Genomic DNA, 18,920 nt, shown 5'->3' with positions numbered 1-18,920 from the left:
AACATGGGGCTCCAACGCACGACCCTGTGATTAAGAGTCTCATGCTCTGCCGACTGAGCTATCCCAGCTCATGACCTGGCGGTGTGGGTGTGTGTGTATGATATGGCGAGAGCTCCAATGGCAGAGAGACTTGGAGGAGCACATTTGGACCCCACGAGTGCAAAGACTGGGCGATGAGCCAGGGATTTCCTCCTTCAAACCGTGCCTCCGCCCCAAACTTGCCAGGCCACTTCTCCCTGACTCTGCCCCCACAGCTGTAGAAGGTTGTTTCCGATGCTCCTATGCAACAGGGACAAGGGACCTGTGGTCCTCTATATATTGATGGACTACAAATCCCATCATTGGCCATTGGCCATGCTGGCTGATGGGAGTAGGAGTTCACCAAGTTATGGAAGGCCACCAGGTTCCCCATCCTAGAGCTGCTCTGCGTTGTCTCTCCTCCCTGCACTTCAAAGGGGATATTGGAAGAGCTGGCGAGAGCTCAGAAATGGACACCCAAAATGATCAAGGGGTTGGAGATCATGAATCTTTGGAACAATGCACCCTGGGACGCTCTAAGATGCCAAGCGAGTGCCTTGCAGGTAAGATTTTTAGGCAGAACGGCTTGGCCTGCAGGCGAGTGCAGCCACAGGTGGTCAATTGTCCCAGCAAGATGCCTCCCAGACCAAGCCAACAGGCCTCAGGGAGGGGGCTGCCCGCCGTGGTACCCTCTGCGGCATGCCAGCAGGGCCAACGTAGCCGCAGGTGTGTGGCATCATGTGCCCCCTATAAATATTCAAACCCTTTTGATTTACCCAGATCAGAGTGACACCCGCTGTAATTGATGGGCTATAAATCTCCACCGGCGACACCCGCTGTGGAGGGCGGACTTATGGTGGGGATTCATCTGCAATGCAGCGTTATGTTCCCGATTGGATTCAATCTGGATATTGGAAGTGGGGTGGGGGGAGAGGGAGGGAGGGACGATACAACCCCTCCTATCCACGCCCATCTCTACTTTTCCTGGCAGACACACACTCAGCAAAGGCACGGAACTGCCACACACACAGCTCTCCCCCCCCCCCAGCAAACACCCCCTGTGGAACCACAGAGAGAGAGCTCTGAAGAATGCCGTTCTGTAGCGGCAAGGAACCCAGAGGACATCGGGTCCACCCCGCAGCCAAGCCTGAGGGGAGGGACCACCCCTTGCACCTGGCCAAACACCCAAGCAGAGAGCCCCAGCTGCGGGCCAGGTTCTTCAGGTGCTTGGAGGAAGCCAGCTGAACCGCGCGCCCCCGCCCAGTCTGGGTCGAAATTGCCCCCGCCACAAAAAACGAACATCTGGCGCTTCCTCCAACCACATCTGTGAAGGGAAACTCTCCAGTCCCTCCAGAGGCAGGAAAAGGGCTTCTCTCCGCTTTGCAGCGAGAGGAGTCTATAAGTGAGATTCTTTTTTTGGGGGGGGTCCCTTTTTTTACCCGTTCTCATTCCCTTGCCCAGGTCCAGGGGCGATGACCCCCGCCCGCTTCACACTCACCAGGGCTTGTCCTCAACCAGCTCTTATAGAAGGGGGGTCTCTCTTGACCCCTCCTGCAAGTAATCAGGGGGTTCCCCTCCCCACTCCCAGGGGTCTCTCCCACTGGAGGGAGGGGCGAGGAGGTGGTCCCCTTCTCTCCCCCCCCCGCCAGCTCCCCCTGCCTCCCTCTCCCAGCCCTGGCAGGGATGAGGTAAGACTTCGGAGCTCAGGCACCGCCGGGCTATTTGCATAATAATCATCGAGCGGGTTTCTCTCTCTCTCTCTCTCTCTCTCTCTCTCTCCCGCACTTCCAAGGGGGGAGGGGATGGTCGGGCTGGAGGAGCCCGGAAAGAGGGGCTGAGGCGAAGACACCCCCCTCCTCACCGCTGGCTCCTCCGGCAGGCAGGCAGGCGGCAGCTCTAAGCCAGGCGACCCGAGGCTCTGACTACAGGTACTTGGGGAGGGGGGGTCGGACCCGGGAGGGGGGAGAGGAGAGAGACGCCCCCCCCCCGCCCAGCTCTGCCTCCCGGCACAGCCACTGCGCGACCGTCACTGGGCAGCGAGGTCCGGGGCGCACCGGTTCTGCTCCGCGCAACTTGGTTTCTTTTGGGGGGAGGTAAGCTTTCTTTCTGAGAGGGTGGGGGTCTCAAGAAAGGAAGACGTGCCCCCCGCCGACCCCCTGCTATCCCGATCCGGATCTGCTCCTGCAACTTTCCGGGCTTGCTTTCTTTGCGCCGTGGAGAGCGCAACAGATCCAGACCGGAGAGGCGGCCGGACGGGGAGGGGTGGGCAGCGGTGCTCGGGCATGTCCCAAAGTGTGTGTGGGGGGGTCGGGGTCGGTTCGAGGGACGGGGAGCTGTTGAGCCCCCCAAAGCTGTGCCAAGAAGAAGCCGCTGCGCTCTGGGGGAAGGTGGCCAAGAACAATGGGACCGGGGGGGGGGCACACACCACCTTCTTCCTCCACCCCCCTCCCACCGTGAGTGGGCGCAGACGCTTATCCCCAAGAAGGGGGCACGTCGGAGGGGGCCCCGCGAATTAAACGCCCCCCCCCATTTATTCTGGAGGAAGAGGAGCTGGAAAGTTGGCGAGGCTTGGAGGATCGCTCCCTTCCCTGCGCGGACCCGGCACGCCTTCCACCGGCGTGCCCCCACCCCACCCCCAATTCTCATGGCTGGCCGGGCGTCGTGGGGTCCCGCTAGCTTCCCCCCCCCCGACTCCTCCTTTGGGTTCGGCTGCTAATCTGCCTGGGAGGAGGAGAAGGCGAGGGAAAGCCCTGGCAAGCTGGAGGTCCCAGACGCCCCCCCCTCAAAAAAACCCCCCATTGCTTCTGGCGCTGGTCCCGGAAGATTGGGACTCCCGCTCTGCCTCTCCCGCTGAGAAGCCGCGCAAGAAAGACAAGCAGGGCGGAAAAGCCTTCACAGAAGAGGCGAAGAGAGACGATCGGCGGTGCCCAAACCCCAGAAGGGAGATCTATGTATCGCCCCCCCCCCCACTTCAAGTTATGGGATGGGGGCGACCCGAGCTGCAGGGAAGTTAGATGTAGCAGGGCTGGTCGGACCCCTCCGCCCGCTGCCTCCTTCCCCTTGTGCCGCGATGGAAAGAGAGTCTTTGTAAGCCGGCGAGTCTTAGAGATGGGGAGGGGGCGCGCATCGCCTCCACACACCCCCTTAGATCATCCATAGCGAGACCCATTCCTCGAAAGACAAAAACCCCCAACGGATCATCTTCTAGTTGGAAGGGAGAAATGATTCAAAGGCAAGGGGGCTCCCGATGAACTGGTCCCAATTTCAAGCGCCCCCCCCCCGCCCGTCTCCAAAGAGGCGCGCGTCTCTTCCCGCCGGGAGCTGGGGGGGGGCTGCTATTCTCCTTGCAGCCCCAGGCAATGCCTCTCCTTGGAGTCTGTCCCGCTAAAAATGCTCTTTTTCTCCCGGAGAGGGGGGGGTACTTTTGTCGGGCGCGTAATCTCATGGGCCTTAGCAGGGAAGGGAGTTTGCAGTTTAGGAAGGATGGGGAGAGTTTGGCGGGGCTGGATCGGGGAGGTGGGCGTGAGACCAGGCTCCTCTCCCCGCTCCCTGCCCCACCAGTTCCCTGTGCGGACGGGGAACGATTCCCGACGAGGCTCTTATTGCGCGCCCGAGGATGCTATAAAATGTGGAGGCGCCTCTCTTCCCTCCCGCTAATTAAAACATCTCACTGTATGTGTGTTGCTGTTTTTTATATATATTTTTTGTAGAGCAGCCCCCGCCTCTTCACGCGGAAAATAAGCGGCTCCACCTGTTCCCCGCGCGCGTGGATGCCCCCGTCCCGCGAGGGATTCCCTGGACTGAGGTGCTTCCAAATCAGGAACTTTTGTTGCTGCTGCTGCTGCTGCTGCCTGCCTGGTCGCTTGCCTTAAACGCCCCCTGCTGGAATCTCCTGCAGCAGCGCCATCATGGCCACCCGGTGACCTCTGTACCCCTGTCCCCAGCTAGCCTGCCAAGCTCCCCTCTGGCCCGCCAGCGGAGACGGTTTTAGGGTAGCGCAACTGTTTTGGCTGCACCGCAACCATGCCGTAGAACGAAGCACGAGAGGCAGGAGTGCTGGCTTTTAGCATCGCACAGGGCGCCTCCTAACTTTGAGAGCCCAACATCCGCTGCCGCGAAGATGGAGAAGACGTACTCTCTGACGGCGCACTACGACGAGTTCCAGGAGGTGAGGTATGTCAGCAAGTACAGCAGCAGCGGCACCCTGCCCAACGGGTTCAACCTTCAGCTGGGCGCAACGGTGCCCAAGAAGCCTCGCTGCGGCCTTCCCCGCTGGAGCCGGCGCGAGATCTGCCTCCTCTCGGGCCTGGTCTTCGCAGCGGGGCTCTGCGTCATCCTCGGCTGCATCCTGGTTCTGAAATACGTGGCCCTCGAATATGACGCCTACTGCCTCAAGGGATGCCAGGAGCGCAAGGCCCTGGTCAAGGTGTCCCGCTTCGTCGCTGGCAACATCGACCACACCATTGACCCCTGCAAGGACTTCTACTCCTTCGCCTGCGGCGGCTGGCTGCGGCGGCATGCCATCCCAGAGGACAAGCTCATCTACGGCATCATCGCCGCCATCGGCGAGCAGAACGAGGAGAAGCTGCGGCGCCTGCTGCTGAGGCCCATCCGAAGGCCCTACCAGGCCTCGGCCGAGCGGAAGGTCAAGGAATTCTTCCGCTCCTGCCTGGACATGGCGGAGATTGACCACCAGGGTGCCCGGCCCATGCTGGATGTCCTCGAGGACTGTGGCGGCTGGGACATGGCCGCCGCCACGGCCAGGCAGGCGCGATGGGACTTCAACGAGCTCCTGTACAAGACGCAGGGGGTCTACAGCACGGCCGTCTTCTTCTCCCTCACGGTCAACTTGGACGACAAGAACTCCTCGCGCTACGTTATCCGGGTAAGTCGGACCCCGCTGTTCGTGGGAAATGAGACTGAGTGGGGGCAGACTTGGGTCATCTTTGGTATCCTAGCTCCCTCAGGCAGGCCAACATTTGGTGCCCCCAAATGGATCTTCTCAATGATGGATCTTCTCAACGTGGTGCCCCCTTGGCTCAGTGGCCTGTGCAGGGGAATGGCCCTAAATTCAACACTGGGTTGAGCCTCTGGGTTTAAGCCGGATTATAGAATGATAGAACTGCAGAGCTGGAGGGGACCACGAGGGTCATCTAGTCCAACCTCCTGCGATGCAGCAATCTTTTGCCCAACGTGGAGCTCAAACCCACAACCCTGACATTTAAAAGTCTCATGGTCAACCAACTGAGTGTCATCACACAGGAGGGGCCATGGAGTGCTGTTTCGTACCAGAATTGGACCACTGGTCCTTTGGTCTCAGCGTTGTTCCAGGGTGTGCCCGGAGCCATTTACATGTGCGGCTTTGTCAACCCCTAGTGGCTGAATCTGGTTCACTGCCTCTGATCGGATGCATGTGTGGTTCATGTTTTCATGCGGGCTTGTTCCTTTTGCAACCTCACATATCCCCGTCCGCCCCGCCTTTGTGTGTGCATCGCTGGGCACTTTTGTTGTCCTTGCTGCAAGAGGTGCACTTTTGCTGCGCAAGTGTACTTTTGGGATTCATTGCTATTCTTTTATCCGCTTTGTAGCCGCGCATTTTCAGTGGAAACATCAGATCGCAGGGAGGAGGGTGGGGAGGGACTCAGGCGCATAATTCAACTATTATTATATGCACTTACAGCCGTATTGCACCTCATCTTCCAAGAGTTAACAAAAGGAAGACGTCCCTTTCATAGTGTTCATTATCCGCTCCCTCTGTCATACATATTCAGCAAGGCTGAAGTCAGACAATCGTTTCTGAGGCAGCCAAAAGTGGCTTGCGAGAGGATGTGCTTCCTCTGGCAAGGCACACCCACACACCAATTTCTTCTGCCCCGCTCTCAGCTCTAGACAAATGGGTTTCTGCAGCAATACAGACACCTGCTATGCCTGTTGAGCATAAGAGAGACTGGGGTAAGTTGCTGCAGGAAGATTTCCGTGCTACCTTGTGGAAGGAGTGTACCTTCCTGGTAGGAGATCTGCTTGGAGTGCAGAAGGTCCCAGGTTCAATCCCTGACAGCATCTCTAGGTAGCGATGGGTTGAAAGTCTTCCTGCCCAAAACTCTGAAAACTTGGACAGCTGCTGCCAGTCATTATAGATGAACCAGTGGACTGACTCAGTATCATAAGGCAGCTTCCGATGTCTGAAAAGAACGACAACAAAAAGCCTGTCTTCAGCTTAAGGGTTGCCATATTCTGCTCTTGGGGCCCCTTCCAATGCTACAATTCTATGGTTCTGTACCAGCAATTCCCCAGATTCTGTCGTGTTCAGGTACAGGCAGTTTGTGCCATTAGGCAACCGATGGTTTTTCTAGCCGTTAAGAGATACTAAACTGTCCACACCTCCTCATGAAAACCAAGTAAGAGATTAATAGAAGCACATGGATTTGATTTCAGGTGACACTCCCTCCCCCAGACCCTTTATCTTACAGCACCTGATGTGTGCTATTGTTATCATTCCAATTTATCTCCTGTCCTTCTTCCCAAAGCAGTTCAGGGTAGCAAATGAATGCATTGCAATGATAATGCAAAACTCTTATCTCTCAGCCTTTGTTCCAAAAGCCCGTGGAAAGGGAATCATGCAAGCGACCTTGCAGGGCTGTTGTGAAAACGAAGCAGGCACAGAATCATAGAACTGTAGAGTTGGAAGGGACCACGAGGGTCATTTAGTCCAACCCTCTGAAATGCAGGACTCTTTTGCCTAACATGGGCCTTGAACCCACAACCTCAAGATTAAGAGTCTCATGCTCTACCAATTGAGCAATGCATGCAAGGTGTATGGGCTAAAGGTCAGCCATAGAAGCATGTAGGACACTACACACACACACACACACACACACTGCTTGTGCATATATATATATATGTAATTTAAATGCCATCTGCTGCTACACAAGCCACTGGGCAGTTTGCAGCAGACAAATGGGATTTCAAAAATCCATAAAATAATGCAGTCCTGAAAAACATTTAATAAATCACAAAAGGGCAGTTCCTAATAGTGGCAGCGGCCACCAGGTCTCTCCTCCTCCTCCAAATTCCTGCCAAAACAGATGCATCAGAACCAGTCGACTAAAACTACTACTTCTTCTTCTCTGGCGATCATTCATAGCCAAGTAAGATTGTCTTCCATAAACATGGTTTTAACAGTGAGTACATAAGTGACTGTGGAGGCCAATTCTGGATCCACACGTCCTTCCACAGTGGGGACATTGGTTTCCGGGCGGGAGTTAATCACTGTGTGGATTTGCCAAGCATGCCTTCCTCTTAGCACATTTCTCTCTTGCATTCTAAGTTTGAGTGTCTTCAAAGTCCATGACACCTTTGGTAAAGGCTGTTCTCCAACTGGAGCGCTCGCAGGCCAGTGTTTCCCAGTTGTCAGTGTTTATACTACATTTTTTTAGATTTGCCTTGAGACCATCTTTAAACCTCTTTTGTTGACCACCAGCATTACACTTTCCATTTTTAAGTTCGGAATAGAATAGTTGCTTTGGAAGACGATCATCAGGCATCCGCACAACATGACCAGTCCAACAAAGTTGATGTTGAAGAATCATTGCTTCAACACTGGTGATCTTTGCTTCTTCCAGTACACTGATATTAGTTTGCCTGTCTTCCCAAGTGATGTGTAAAAAAATTTGGAGACACCATTGATGGAATCTTTTGAGGAGTTGGAGATGGCGTTTATAGGTGGTCCATGTTTCACAAGCATATAGTAAGGTTGGTAGGACAATAGCTTTGTAAGCAAGCATTTTGGTTTCCCTGCGTATGTCCCGGTCCTCAAACACTCTGCACTTCAGTCGGGAGAAAGCCGCACTCGCAGAGCTCAGGCGATGCTGGATTTCGGCATCAGTGTTGGCGCTTGTGGAAAGATAACTGCCTAGGTAGGAGAAGTGAGGTGGGGTCAGAGGCACCTCAGTTCAACTTATGAGGAGCCACCACTGAAAAGACCCTTTCCTAGGCTCACAGCACCCATGTTCTTCATCCAGGCTAGGCACCCCCAAGGCCTCATCTGCTGATCTTGGGGTGCAGGCAGGTCAATAAGAGTCACAGGCCACCAGCGCAGAGCTCCCCTGCCATTGGTTACCCATCTATCAGTATGGTACTTTCATAGAAGAGAAAACATCAAGATGCATGTGCGGCAATCACGTAAAGCTCTTGGGTTGCAGTGTGTGTGTGTGTGTGTGTGTGTGTGTGTGTGTGTGTGTGTTGTGTGATGCATGTCCTGTCCTTCAGACTTGACAGAATTACCTGCATGGGGGTTATAGGGACAGAGGTGAAATTCAGTTCCTATCCCCTTTTGGAGAGAATCCACTTCATCCACACACCATCGAGCTGTAGCACAGCCATCCTTCAAATTCCGCACTTCTCTCCAAATTTTGTCATGCAGTTCTCCAAGCAAATAATATGCACAAAGCTATACATATTAGGGGAATGTGTTTGTTTTTTAAAAATGCATACATTTGCAGAAGTAACATTCAAAAATGCTTTTATATTAAAGAAGACTGCTTGCAAAAAAATTGCATATGTTGGACAAATTGCATAGAAAAAGGCAGTACACTAAAATGCTGGCAGTTTTCTGCGAGGGCTTCAATAAAGTAAAATAAAATGTAAAATCTGGAAATGTGGAGAACTGGACTTTTAAGCTTGGGGAAAAAAATGAGAAACAGGTCGAAACAAAAAATGGACTGCCCTGTGCACTCCTTTTGGGTTAAGGGCATATTTGCACTGGAACCATCTGTGTACTGTCTGTGTACTTTGCTCAAAACAGTTACTTCTGTCCATGTTCAAATTAACCTCACAACAATGAACGGTTCACATGAATTCAGGCAACCAGCTCTTTCTCTCCTAAATGTGCAATAACTTTGGTGGAGGGAGCCTGGTGGAACGGAGAGGGGTGCATCAGAATGGGGGTGGGCAACTCCTGCTCCCAGTTCCATCTCTGAAAGACGAGGCGGACCCTGCATTGCCGCCATCTTGCAGTGGGATGAGGTGGGCAAGGCAGGCAAGGCTCTGGTCAAACGTAGTTTGTGGGGTTCACCCCAGGGGGCTTGTGCAGGAGAAGCTCTGTGTAGGCGAGCCTTATTCCTTGACCAGATGGCAGGAGAAACAAGGGCAGGGCGGATGCGGTCCTCTGCATTGCAACTTCCACCAGCAATTGTCCATGCTGACGGCTAGGAGTTCTCCGGCCAGGCTCTCCCTCCACGGCCGGAGGCAGAATGTGCCTCTGAATACCAGCTGCCAGGAAACACAGGTGAGGAGAGGACTGCCATGCCCAGGTCTTGCTTGCGGGCAACCTGGGACGTCTGGCTGGCCACTGCAAGAAGCCTTCAACATTTTGGGTGTGTATCAGTCTAGAAAAGAGTCAAGGAAGCAGGGACGTGACAGAGTTGCTTGATAACAATGCTCAGCATGGAGAAAGTGGAGACAGGGATGGTTTCTCTCTCATAAAACTCTGGAACATCCAGAACAGTGAACCTGAACAGTGGAAGATTCAGGACCAGCAAAAGGAAGAACTTCTTTACACAGCGCAAAGTTAAACGACGGAATGCACTTCTGCAAGACACAGGGATGGCAACCACCAACTTGGGTGGCTTTTAACGGGGATTGGAGGGTTATAAGGCCACCAGAGGCTATGAGGCGTGCTATGAGGTTCTCCCTCCACTCTCAGAGGTAGCACACTGGGAACCGCAAGTGGGCTGTTGCATTCTGGTCCTGCTTGTAGGCTTCCCATGGAGGCCTCTGCTTGGCCACTGTGAGGATGCTGGACTAGATGGGACACTGGTCTGATCCAGCAGCCGAGCTCTGTTTTAGGTTCTTATGAGCTGGACTCCAACATCATCATCGTGATGTCAGGTGATGGGCAAGTGGGCGGCCTCATCCAGCCCCTCAAATGTGGCCAGCAGGAGGAAAGTGGCTGCAGTCCCCCCACAGCTACTGCCCTGTACAAATGGACATAAGATTATGCAATTGGCTTTGATTGCAGCGAAGACAAGTGAGTGGGTCAGCCAATGTGGACGGAAAACCAGAGGGTGACATTTATTCCGTAGTCTTTCACTCTGGTAAGAAAGAAGTTGTTTTGTGTACGTGCCACTCTTTCCCTGGCCAAAGTTTTCCCAACAATTATTGAAGATCTGGAGGGAATCTGCCATCGTGCTATTATGATTGTTCCATCACTGCAAGTATTTCTGCTTGCTGGACAGAACCATTTCCCTTCTTCTCCCCATTGCACTGTTCCTGGGGCACAGGAGCCAGTTCCTAAGGGCCAAGGTCCCTCCCCCCCATAAAATATTTGAGGGGACCGGGGACCCCAAAGTTGAAGGGCATTGCCATTTAAATGGTGTGTGTACACACCCTGTCTTGTGATCAATTATGTGGGGCAGAGCTTACCTGCCCCCATATTTTATTCACATTGGCACCCCTCTTGTGGGGGGGTTCTTCCAGCCCCCCGGAGCAGAATACTGGGAGGGTTCTGTTTTTTTAAAAAGGGCTGTCAATCGGTTCAAATGATTATTACAGCATCTTAAGCTCCTGGTAATATTGTGAGGCTATATTGTGAGGATGGGATGTGGGTGATGCTGTGGGTTAAACCACAGAGCCTAGGGCTTGCCGATCAGAAGGTCGGCGGTTCTAATCCCCGCGACAGGGTGAGCTCCCGTTGCTCGGTCCCGGCTCCTGCCCACCTAGCAGTTCAAAAGCATGTGAAAGTGCAAGTAGATAAATAGGTACTGCTCCGGCGGGAAGGTAAATGGCGTTTCTATGCTCTGCTCTGGTTTCGGCAGAAGCGGCTTAGTCCTGCTGGCCACATGACCTGGAAGCTGTACACCGGCTCCCTCGGCCAGTAAAGCGAGATGAGCGCCGCAACCCCAGAGTTGTCTGCGACTGGACCTAATGGTCAGGGGTCCCTTTACCTATATTGTCAGGAAGCAAGGATATGCCACCCCACCCTCCCCCAAAATTTACATTTGCAGCAGTAATCAAGAAATCACCTTACAGTATCTACCACAGGAGAACACTCCAATTTAAGAAAAGGAGGTTTCAGATTTGTAATTAATGCATCACAATCAGCGGCTGGGTCGATGCTTTCCCGCGGCAATTAGCGACGTGTATTTGCAAATGAGGAACCTGACTTTGGGTTACTTTCCAGGCAGAACGGGAAATCTGAGCAAGCCATCAGTTAATTGGGAGGCGAGTTTGCAACACAGAAACTCCTTCTTGTCTTAATTTGACTGTAGCCCAGACTGGCGTCTTTCTTTGCAGATGTGTTTTGCCATTTGCCACTAATGAAATAGTAGTGAGTTAGTGCCGGATTTGTACTAGGCTGTCCACAACACAACGTTCCACTTTAGTAGTTGTTCTGCAATACTTCCCCAGTGTTGCCGTATTGTTGTGTCTTGGTTGGGGGGGGCACTCTTGCGCTACAGAGCAATAAGAGCGGGTCAACAAAAGCACACTCAGAAGTGTATCTGAAGAAGTGTGCATGCAAACGAAAGCTCATACCAAGAACTAACTTAGTTGGTCTTTAAGGTGCTACTGGAGGAAATTTTTTTATTTTGACTATGGCAGACCAACACGGCTACCTATATCTAACACTCTGCAATGTTTGTGGTGCGGAGGACCCCAGGGTTTCAGCAGGAATTTGCAGGTTGGAAAGGAAGCAGAGTGTCTGTCCTTGAACATCTGCATGTGTGAACAGAATTGGGAGTTCAAACCAATTGCATATAATGGGCTCTCTTCCATCGTGGGTGCAAATCATCATGGATGCACAATAAGGAGGAGGTCTGAAGAGGCCCAACGGCCCTCTCAATGCAGAAAGAGTTTTTGCACATTTTTTTTGCATTTTAACTGTAGAGCTTGAATCTGGGGGCTTTTTCTGCAGGTGGTGTGCTCGCTCTGCCACCAGCTCTTTGATCCCCTCTCATAGCTTTTGTAGATTTAAAAAAGTTTTGGGAAGATGGGACATGCTAGTAGAAGTCGATGGATGTTGGAAGATTCAGGGCAGATAAAAGAAAGGAACTTTTTCACACATTGCAGTGTTATACTGTGGAACTCACTCCCACAAGAAGTAGAGACAGAACACTTTTGCAGGAGCACTTTTGGCTCACCACCTGAGCCAAAACAGGAAGGTGCTATCCTGCCCCTGCCAAAGCCTCTCTTAACCTGGGTCATTGGCAAACCAGCCCTGTACTATTTTGCCTGTGTTCTCTTATTGCCTCTCATTTTTCCGACGGGGCGTGTGAGCTTTTAAAAGCTCCGCAACGGGCAAATTATAGGGAGGTGGGTAGGAAATGGGTTGCGGCTAGAAAGCTGCCGACCAGGGCCACGTCGTGAGGATGCGGGAACGTGTGCCCATCGTTCCTCTTGCCTCTGAAGCTCCCCGAGGAAAAGGCCTCAGAGCCAGAACCAGGAGGAAGGGAGTGCATGCTCAGAAAAGTAAAATAAATGAAACGAACGATTTCAGAGCCTGGCTAACGAAGGCTGCGCTAATCGATAGCTTGGAAAGGCCAAGACTGTAGGCATGACGGCCAGAGACCTCCTCTTCTGCCAGCCCCTCTCCTCCACCCCCCCAAGAACCCAGCTGGTTTTCAAGTGCAAAGCTGGTGAGCAATGCAAAGAGCACACGTTTAATGCACAGTTTGTTCCATTACCCCGGCAATTTGTTCCCCTGGTGAAGTGCCTGGCATATTTCTTTATTTACTTGTGTGTGTGTGTTGACATTTGCCACACGGACAAGGAGACTGCCGTCTGGCCTTCCAGCCCGTTGCCCAAGCACGGCTTTGCGAGGAAAATGAGGGAGCCACAGCCAGCTCTCCCACCAGCCGCCAGCGCTAACAACTGCCTGCTCGGGCCCTCGAGGTGCTGCCGGGTGTGCGGCGCCAGGGCCCTCATTTGCATGGCGGAGGCGCTTCTTTTATGCCCAAATTAACGGGGCTTCGGCGGGAGGGGAAACTTCGCCAAGCAATTTCCCTCCCCGTAATTGCAGTGTTTAGCAAAAGCAGCGCACCAGGCAATTTTCCAGACTAGCGGTGGATTCGCAAAGGCAGGAGGAGGAGGAGGAGGAGGAGAGGGAGGGAGGGAGGGAGGGTGCCTCCATGTATGTGTTCAGGAGGACAGCAACAGAAGGACTCTCCTGATGCAGGGGGCTGTTGCTCAGTGGGTAGAGCACTTGCCTTGCACGCAGAAGGTCCCGGAGGGGGTTCAATTCTGGGTAGGGCTTGCAAAAAGACTCCCTGGAGAGTTGTTGCCAGCCAGTGTAAGCAGTACTGAGGTATAGAACTGTAGATTCTAAAATGTAATCTAACAGCCTGCCCCCACCCCAATGCAGGAATTGCAGCTAAAGCATCCCTGACAGATGGTCACCCAACCTCTACTTAAAAATCTCCAAGGAAGGAGAGTCCGTCACCTCCGAAGGGAGTCCATCCCACCGTTGAACTGCTCTTGCTGTCTGAAAGTTCTTCCTGATGTTTAGTCTGAAGACTGCGCCCAGGAGACTTGGGTGTGTCTGATCGTTCTGTTTCCCAGGTGCCCACTGTGAATGGGCAGCTACTTCAAGCGCCACCACGCCCTCCCTCCTTAGGGTGCTTCACCTGTACGCCAGGCTTGGGCTGGGCAGAAGCCTTCAAACCAAAGTTTGTCCTCGGCACCATAGGGCCCCTCTGCCTGGGCGCACTTAGAACCTGCCGGGAGGGGATCGCAAGAGGGAGAATTATTCCACACCCTCACCCTGCCTGCCAATCTTCTCATGGAAATGGCTCCTTGCCCGAGGCCGTTAACAGCCGCTGCCACTCAATTAAGGAAATCTTAAGCCAACAAGTTTTAATTGATTAGACTGTGGTTACCAGATTTTTTTCAATGAATCCGGGGAGACTTTTTTTTTTTTGGAAGCTGAGTAGCAACAGGGAGTCAGTAGTGGGGATGGTGAGGCAAAAGACCCTGGGCACACATGCATATTGTATAAAGGTGCAACGCCCTTCTTTCGCACCCTGTGAAACATAAACGCGCAGTTTTTTAAAAAAAAAACTGGGCAACGGCGTCCCTGATCTCCTGCCCCCTTCCCCCTTTGTTTTGACAGATCGGGGGAGGCTTGGGAGTCACGGGCAGGCAGCCGTTGCCCAGGTGTTTTTTTAAAAAAAATTCTCCGTATTTATCTTTCGCAGGGTGCGAAAGGACTTTGCACCTTGCCTGCAGAGAAACCGCACACCTTGCACCCCTCCAGGGCAACAGCCACCCACCTGTGACTCCTGATCCTCCCCCAATCTGTCAAATAAAGGGGGCAGGAGATCTGTCCCGCTGGACGTCCCTGGTTCACCTTCAGCAGTGGCAGCGAGCAGCAAGCAGCTCCTGAAGCCAGCCAACTGCGCTACCAGGCTGGCTCTGGGCTGCTGAGGCTGCCGCTGCCATGTTTCCCAGGAACAGATTTGCAAATCTGGGGTCTGTCCCCGGGAACATCTGGGAACCCTAGATTAGACGGCGACATTTGCATGCGACCGTAGCTGTAGTTTTGGAGGGGAATGCTTCCTTTGGTTCCAAATGGGGCAGGCGCAGGTCACAATGGGTGCCGTTATTTTGGAAGAGGCTTCTCCCGCTGTGTGAAACAGGGCAAGGCAGCTTCTCAGATGGAGCCCATGATTAGCACGTGGGTTACTTATTTATTTTAATTAACCTGATCAATTAACCTGATCAATCAGGAGTCTTGCTGTTGGAGGCACTGCGCCTCTGAATATACCAGTTGCTGGGAATCGCCACCAACTTTTGCGGCTATAAAAGAGGATTAGATAAATTCATGGACAACAATGATCCATGTCCTGTTTCTGCTGTCAAAGGCATTGGGACCTCTGAGTATGGTTTTCTGGGAATCACAGGTGCCGAGAGTCACTGTTGAGCTCAGGTCCTGCTTTGGGCTCCACACAGGGCATCTTGTTGGGCACTGAGATGTGCTAGATGGGTCGCTGGCCTGATCCTGCAAGCTCTTCTTACATTCTTATGAGTGCACATCTTCTAAGGTGGCCGAAGCTGCTGGTGGCTGTGGTCAGGCTAGTGGAGGTTGTCTTGAACTCAGGACGTAGCTTGAACTGCTTGCTAAATCAAAGACAACAGAAAAGGTCTGTTCTGCCATCACACAAATCCCCTTTCTTGTCATGTCAACCCACTGTTGAGGTCCTTCCCTGATCCTCAACAACAACAACAACAACAACAGCAACAACAATTTTATTATTTATACTCCACCCACGGCCACTCTGGGTGGCTTACAGCATATATAAAAACTTGTAAAACATCAGACATTAAAAATTCCCCGATACAGGGCTGCCTTCAAATGTCTTCTAAAAGTAAGGCAGATGTTTATCTCATTGACATCTGACAGGAAGGCGTTCCACAGGGCTGGTGCCACTACCAAGAAGGCCCTCTGCCTGGTTCTCTGTGGTTTCACTTCTCACAGTGAGGGAACCGCCAGAAGGCCCTCAGAGCTGGACTTCAGTGTCCGTTCTGGACAATGGGAGTTGAGAAACTCCTTCAGGTCTACTGGGCCAAGGCTGTTTGGGGCTTTAAAGGTCAGCACCAACACTTTGGATTGTGCTAGGAAACATACTGGGATCCAATGTAGGTCTTTCAGGACTGGTGTTATATGGCCTCTGCCTTGTGGGACATCTTAGGAAGAAGAGAAGGCTAAGGAGTAACCCTATGCAAATCCAAAGTGGTTGCATGGCGTCTTGTACGCCTCCTTCTGGCAACTCCTGCTGCAAAGCTGGTGCCAAGTGTCTTGCTCTGCCTTCCTCTGGAACCCATCAGTGAGGCCAAGAGGCGGGTCCTGTCCTCTGGGCATCCCAGGACCTCCAGACACACTGCCCAGACTTGCACCCTGGTGAGGTCACTTTGGCACTGCTAATACAGCAAAAAAAAAAAAAAAAAACAAGACGGGAGGCAGCAATTACGAGTTGCCGGCCTCTGCAGCCACAGCAGGCATTGTGATTCTTCAGGGGTTTGGCTTCACCTCTGCAGACACACTCCATTGTCTCTCAAGGCAGACAGAGCCCACAAATTCTCCAGAGGAGTAGCAGCCGCCAAGCTGATGTCCTCCGGATGTTGCTGGACTACAACTTCCATCATCCCAGACCGCTGGTCATGCTGGACGGGGCTGATGGGAGTTGGAGTCATCTGCAGGGCAACAGGTTCCCCAGTCACAGAACTGTCCACAGCCATCTGTGCACTGCAGCGCTCTGGCACCTCCCAGGTGGAAGGAGGGTGGACGTGTTTAAGGGATGCACAACGTCTTGCCCAGTGGCTTCCCATGGATGTGCAGACAGGCCCCAAGTGATGAGAAATGTGTACAGTGGTACCCCGCAAGACGAACGCCTCGCAAGACGGAAAACCCGCTAGACGAAAGGGTTTTCCGTTTTGGAGGCGCTTCGCAAAACGAATTTCCCTATGGGCTTGCTTCGCAAGACGAAAGCCCATAGGGAAATCTCCGGGACAGCGGGGAAGCGCAGCGCGTCTTCCCCACTGTCCTCGGACCTCCTCCGAAGGCTGGCGGTGGGGCGGAGAGACCTCCTCCCGCCGCCAGCCTTCGGAAGCCTGCTCCAAAGCCTGGCGGTGGGGCGGAAAGACCTCCTCCCACCGCCAGCCTTCGGAAGGATGCTCCGAAGCCTGGCGGCGGGAGGAGGGCTCTCTGCCCCACCGCCAGCCTTTGGAAGGCTCCTCCGAAGGCTGGCGGTGGGGCGGAAAGCCCTTCTCCCCGCACCAGCCTTCGGATGGCTGTCCTGAAGACTTGCGGTGGGAGGAGGGTTTTCCTTCCCACCGCCAACATTCAGAATGCTGTTCTGAATGTTGGCGGTGGGGAGGAAAAACCCTCCTCCCACCGCAAGCCCCGGGAACAGAGGAGAAGCGCTGCGCCCCTTCTCCTCTGTTCCCGTACCTGTCCTGAAGGCTTGCGGTGGGGAGAAAAGCCCTTCTCCGCACCGCCAGCCTGGCAAGCGGTTTCCATAGGAACGCATTAATTGATTTTCAATGCATTCCTATGGGAAACCGTGCTTCGTAAGACGAAAAATTCGCAAGAAGAAAAAACTTGCGGAACGAATTAATTTCGTCTTGCGAGGCACCACTGTATGTGGAAATGGGGAGAGGCTGTGTCCTGGGACAGCTCTGCGCCTGCGGGGGTTTTTGCCTGGATTGTTTGCATTAACGTGCGGGAGGAGAAGCAGAGGGCTGCCTGCCCCCAAATGGCCATAAATCCAAAGATTTACGGGGCCGGCAAGTGGGGTTGTTCTTTGCTTCCGCTCCGCGTCCCTTGAGCACGTGTCAACATGTTATACTGCTCCATGCCACCCAACCAAGGGGGACCGAAATTGGGTTTACAGGAGAGCTGGATTTCTCTTGGATTTATTGCCCATCTCAGGATTTTTAAAACGTTCCTTAAATCACGGCGCTTATGATAAAAGCCTCTGGAGTAGAGCAGCTCAGTGCGTGTGTGAATGCAGGCGTGCATAGGGGCATATGTTGGCCAGCCTGCAATTTCACCCATTAAGAAGAAGAAGAAGAAGAAGAGTTTGGATTTGATATCCCGCCTTTCACTCCCTTTAAGGAGTCTCAAAGCGGCTAACATTCTCCTTTCCCTTCCCCCCCACAACAAACACTCTGTGAGGTGAGTGGGGCTGAGAGACTTCACAGAAGTGTGACTGGCCCAAGGTCACCCAGCAGCTGCATGTGGAGGAGCGGAGACACGAACCCGGTTTCCCAGATTACGTGACTACCGCTCTTAACCACTACACCACACTAAGGGATCACATTAAGGGATCTTAAGAGATTGAACTACAGAGCTGTCTAGTTGGAAGGGACCCCGAGGGTCATCTAGTCCAACCCTCTGACAGATATGGCCATCCAACCTCTGCTTAACGACGTCCGATGAGGGAGAGTCACCACCGCCTTCTATTCCACTGTCAAACAGCTCTTAAGCATTTGGTCGTCTGAATCTCCTTTCTTGGAACGTGAATGCATTGGTTCGGGTTTTACCATCCAGAGCAGGAGAAAGCAAGCTTGCTCCATCTTCCATGAGACAGCCCTTAAGATATTTGAAGACAGCTAGGATATCACAGATTGAGTTGCTGTTCCTGTTCTGCAGGGTGACGCTAAATGACCCCACTCTTTTGGCTGGCCCATTCAATCCAGAATCCTGTTCCCTGCAGAAGCCAACCAGATGTCTCTGGTTACAGTAGCCGTGTTGGTCTGCCATAGTCAAAATAAAAAAATTCCTTCCAGTAGCACCTTAAAGACCAACTAAGTTAGTTCTTGGTATGAGCTTTCGTGTGCATGCACACTTCTTCAGATACACTGAAACAGAAGTTGCCAGACCCTTTTCTTGCATATTCAGCGGGATACGTGGATTGTAGAGGGTTCTTAATTCTAAGACCCTTGGGTATAATGTCCAGGTTCTTGCATTTAGTAAGAAAGAAGATATCAGTCTGTACCTGTGCAAGTTTCTTGGTGAGGTTGGTGGACTTCCATTTCATGCGGCTCAATGTGGTGCCTTCTATGGTTCCAGTTACAGATAGGTAGCCGTGTTGGTCTGCCATAGTCTCTGGTTAGAGCAGCCAACATCAACCGGGTACCAAAGGCTTTGGTCAGACCACTGGGTGTAACTTTGGGTGTCTCCCTCTCTCCTTACCCTTGTTTTGAATTTTCATGTTTGCTGCCCTGAGCTCCTTGGGGAGGAAGCGTGAAATATAAATTTAGTAAATGAAAGAATGAAGTGATAAGCTCCTTTGCCTTTAACGGCAGCACAACCCACAGGCATTCAGCAAGGAAGCCGTTCCCTTGCTGGGGAATCTTCTTCATCCCAGGCTTCTGTTAAATGCACAGGAGCTGGAGCAGTTTAAATA

The 18,920-nt window shown here is 52.8% G+C and overlaps 1 protein-coding gene across 1 annotated transcript in view; it reads left to right on the top strand.

The window, feature by feature from the left end:
• Window positions 1-3,717: 3,717 nt before the first annotated feature.
• The window catches only part of ECEL1 (endothelin converting enzyme like 1), a 53,793-nt gene continuing 38,590 nt past the window's right edge, over window positions 3,718-18,920 (top strand). The window contains exon 1 of the mRNA XM_082224121.1: window positions 3,718-4,903. Coding sequence (XP_082080247.1) covers window positions 4,139-4,903 — 765 coding nt within the window. The 5' untranslated portion in view covers window positions 3,718-4,138. The remainder of the gene's footprint in view (window positions 4,904-18,920) is intronic.

This window comes from Podarcis vaucheri (assembly GCF_965113315.1).
Source record: "Podarcis vaucheri genome assembly, chromosome: 5".
NCBI classification, from domain to species: Eukaryota; Metazoa; Chordata; class Lepidosauria; order Squamata; family Lacertidae; genus Podarcis; species Podarcis vaucheri.
This window is presented reverse-complemented; position numbering and strand designations above follow the sequence as displayed.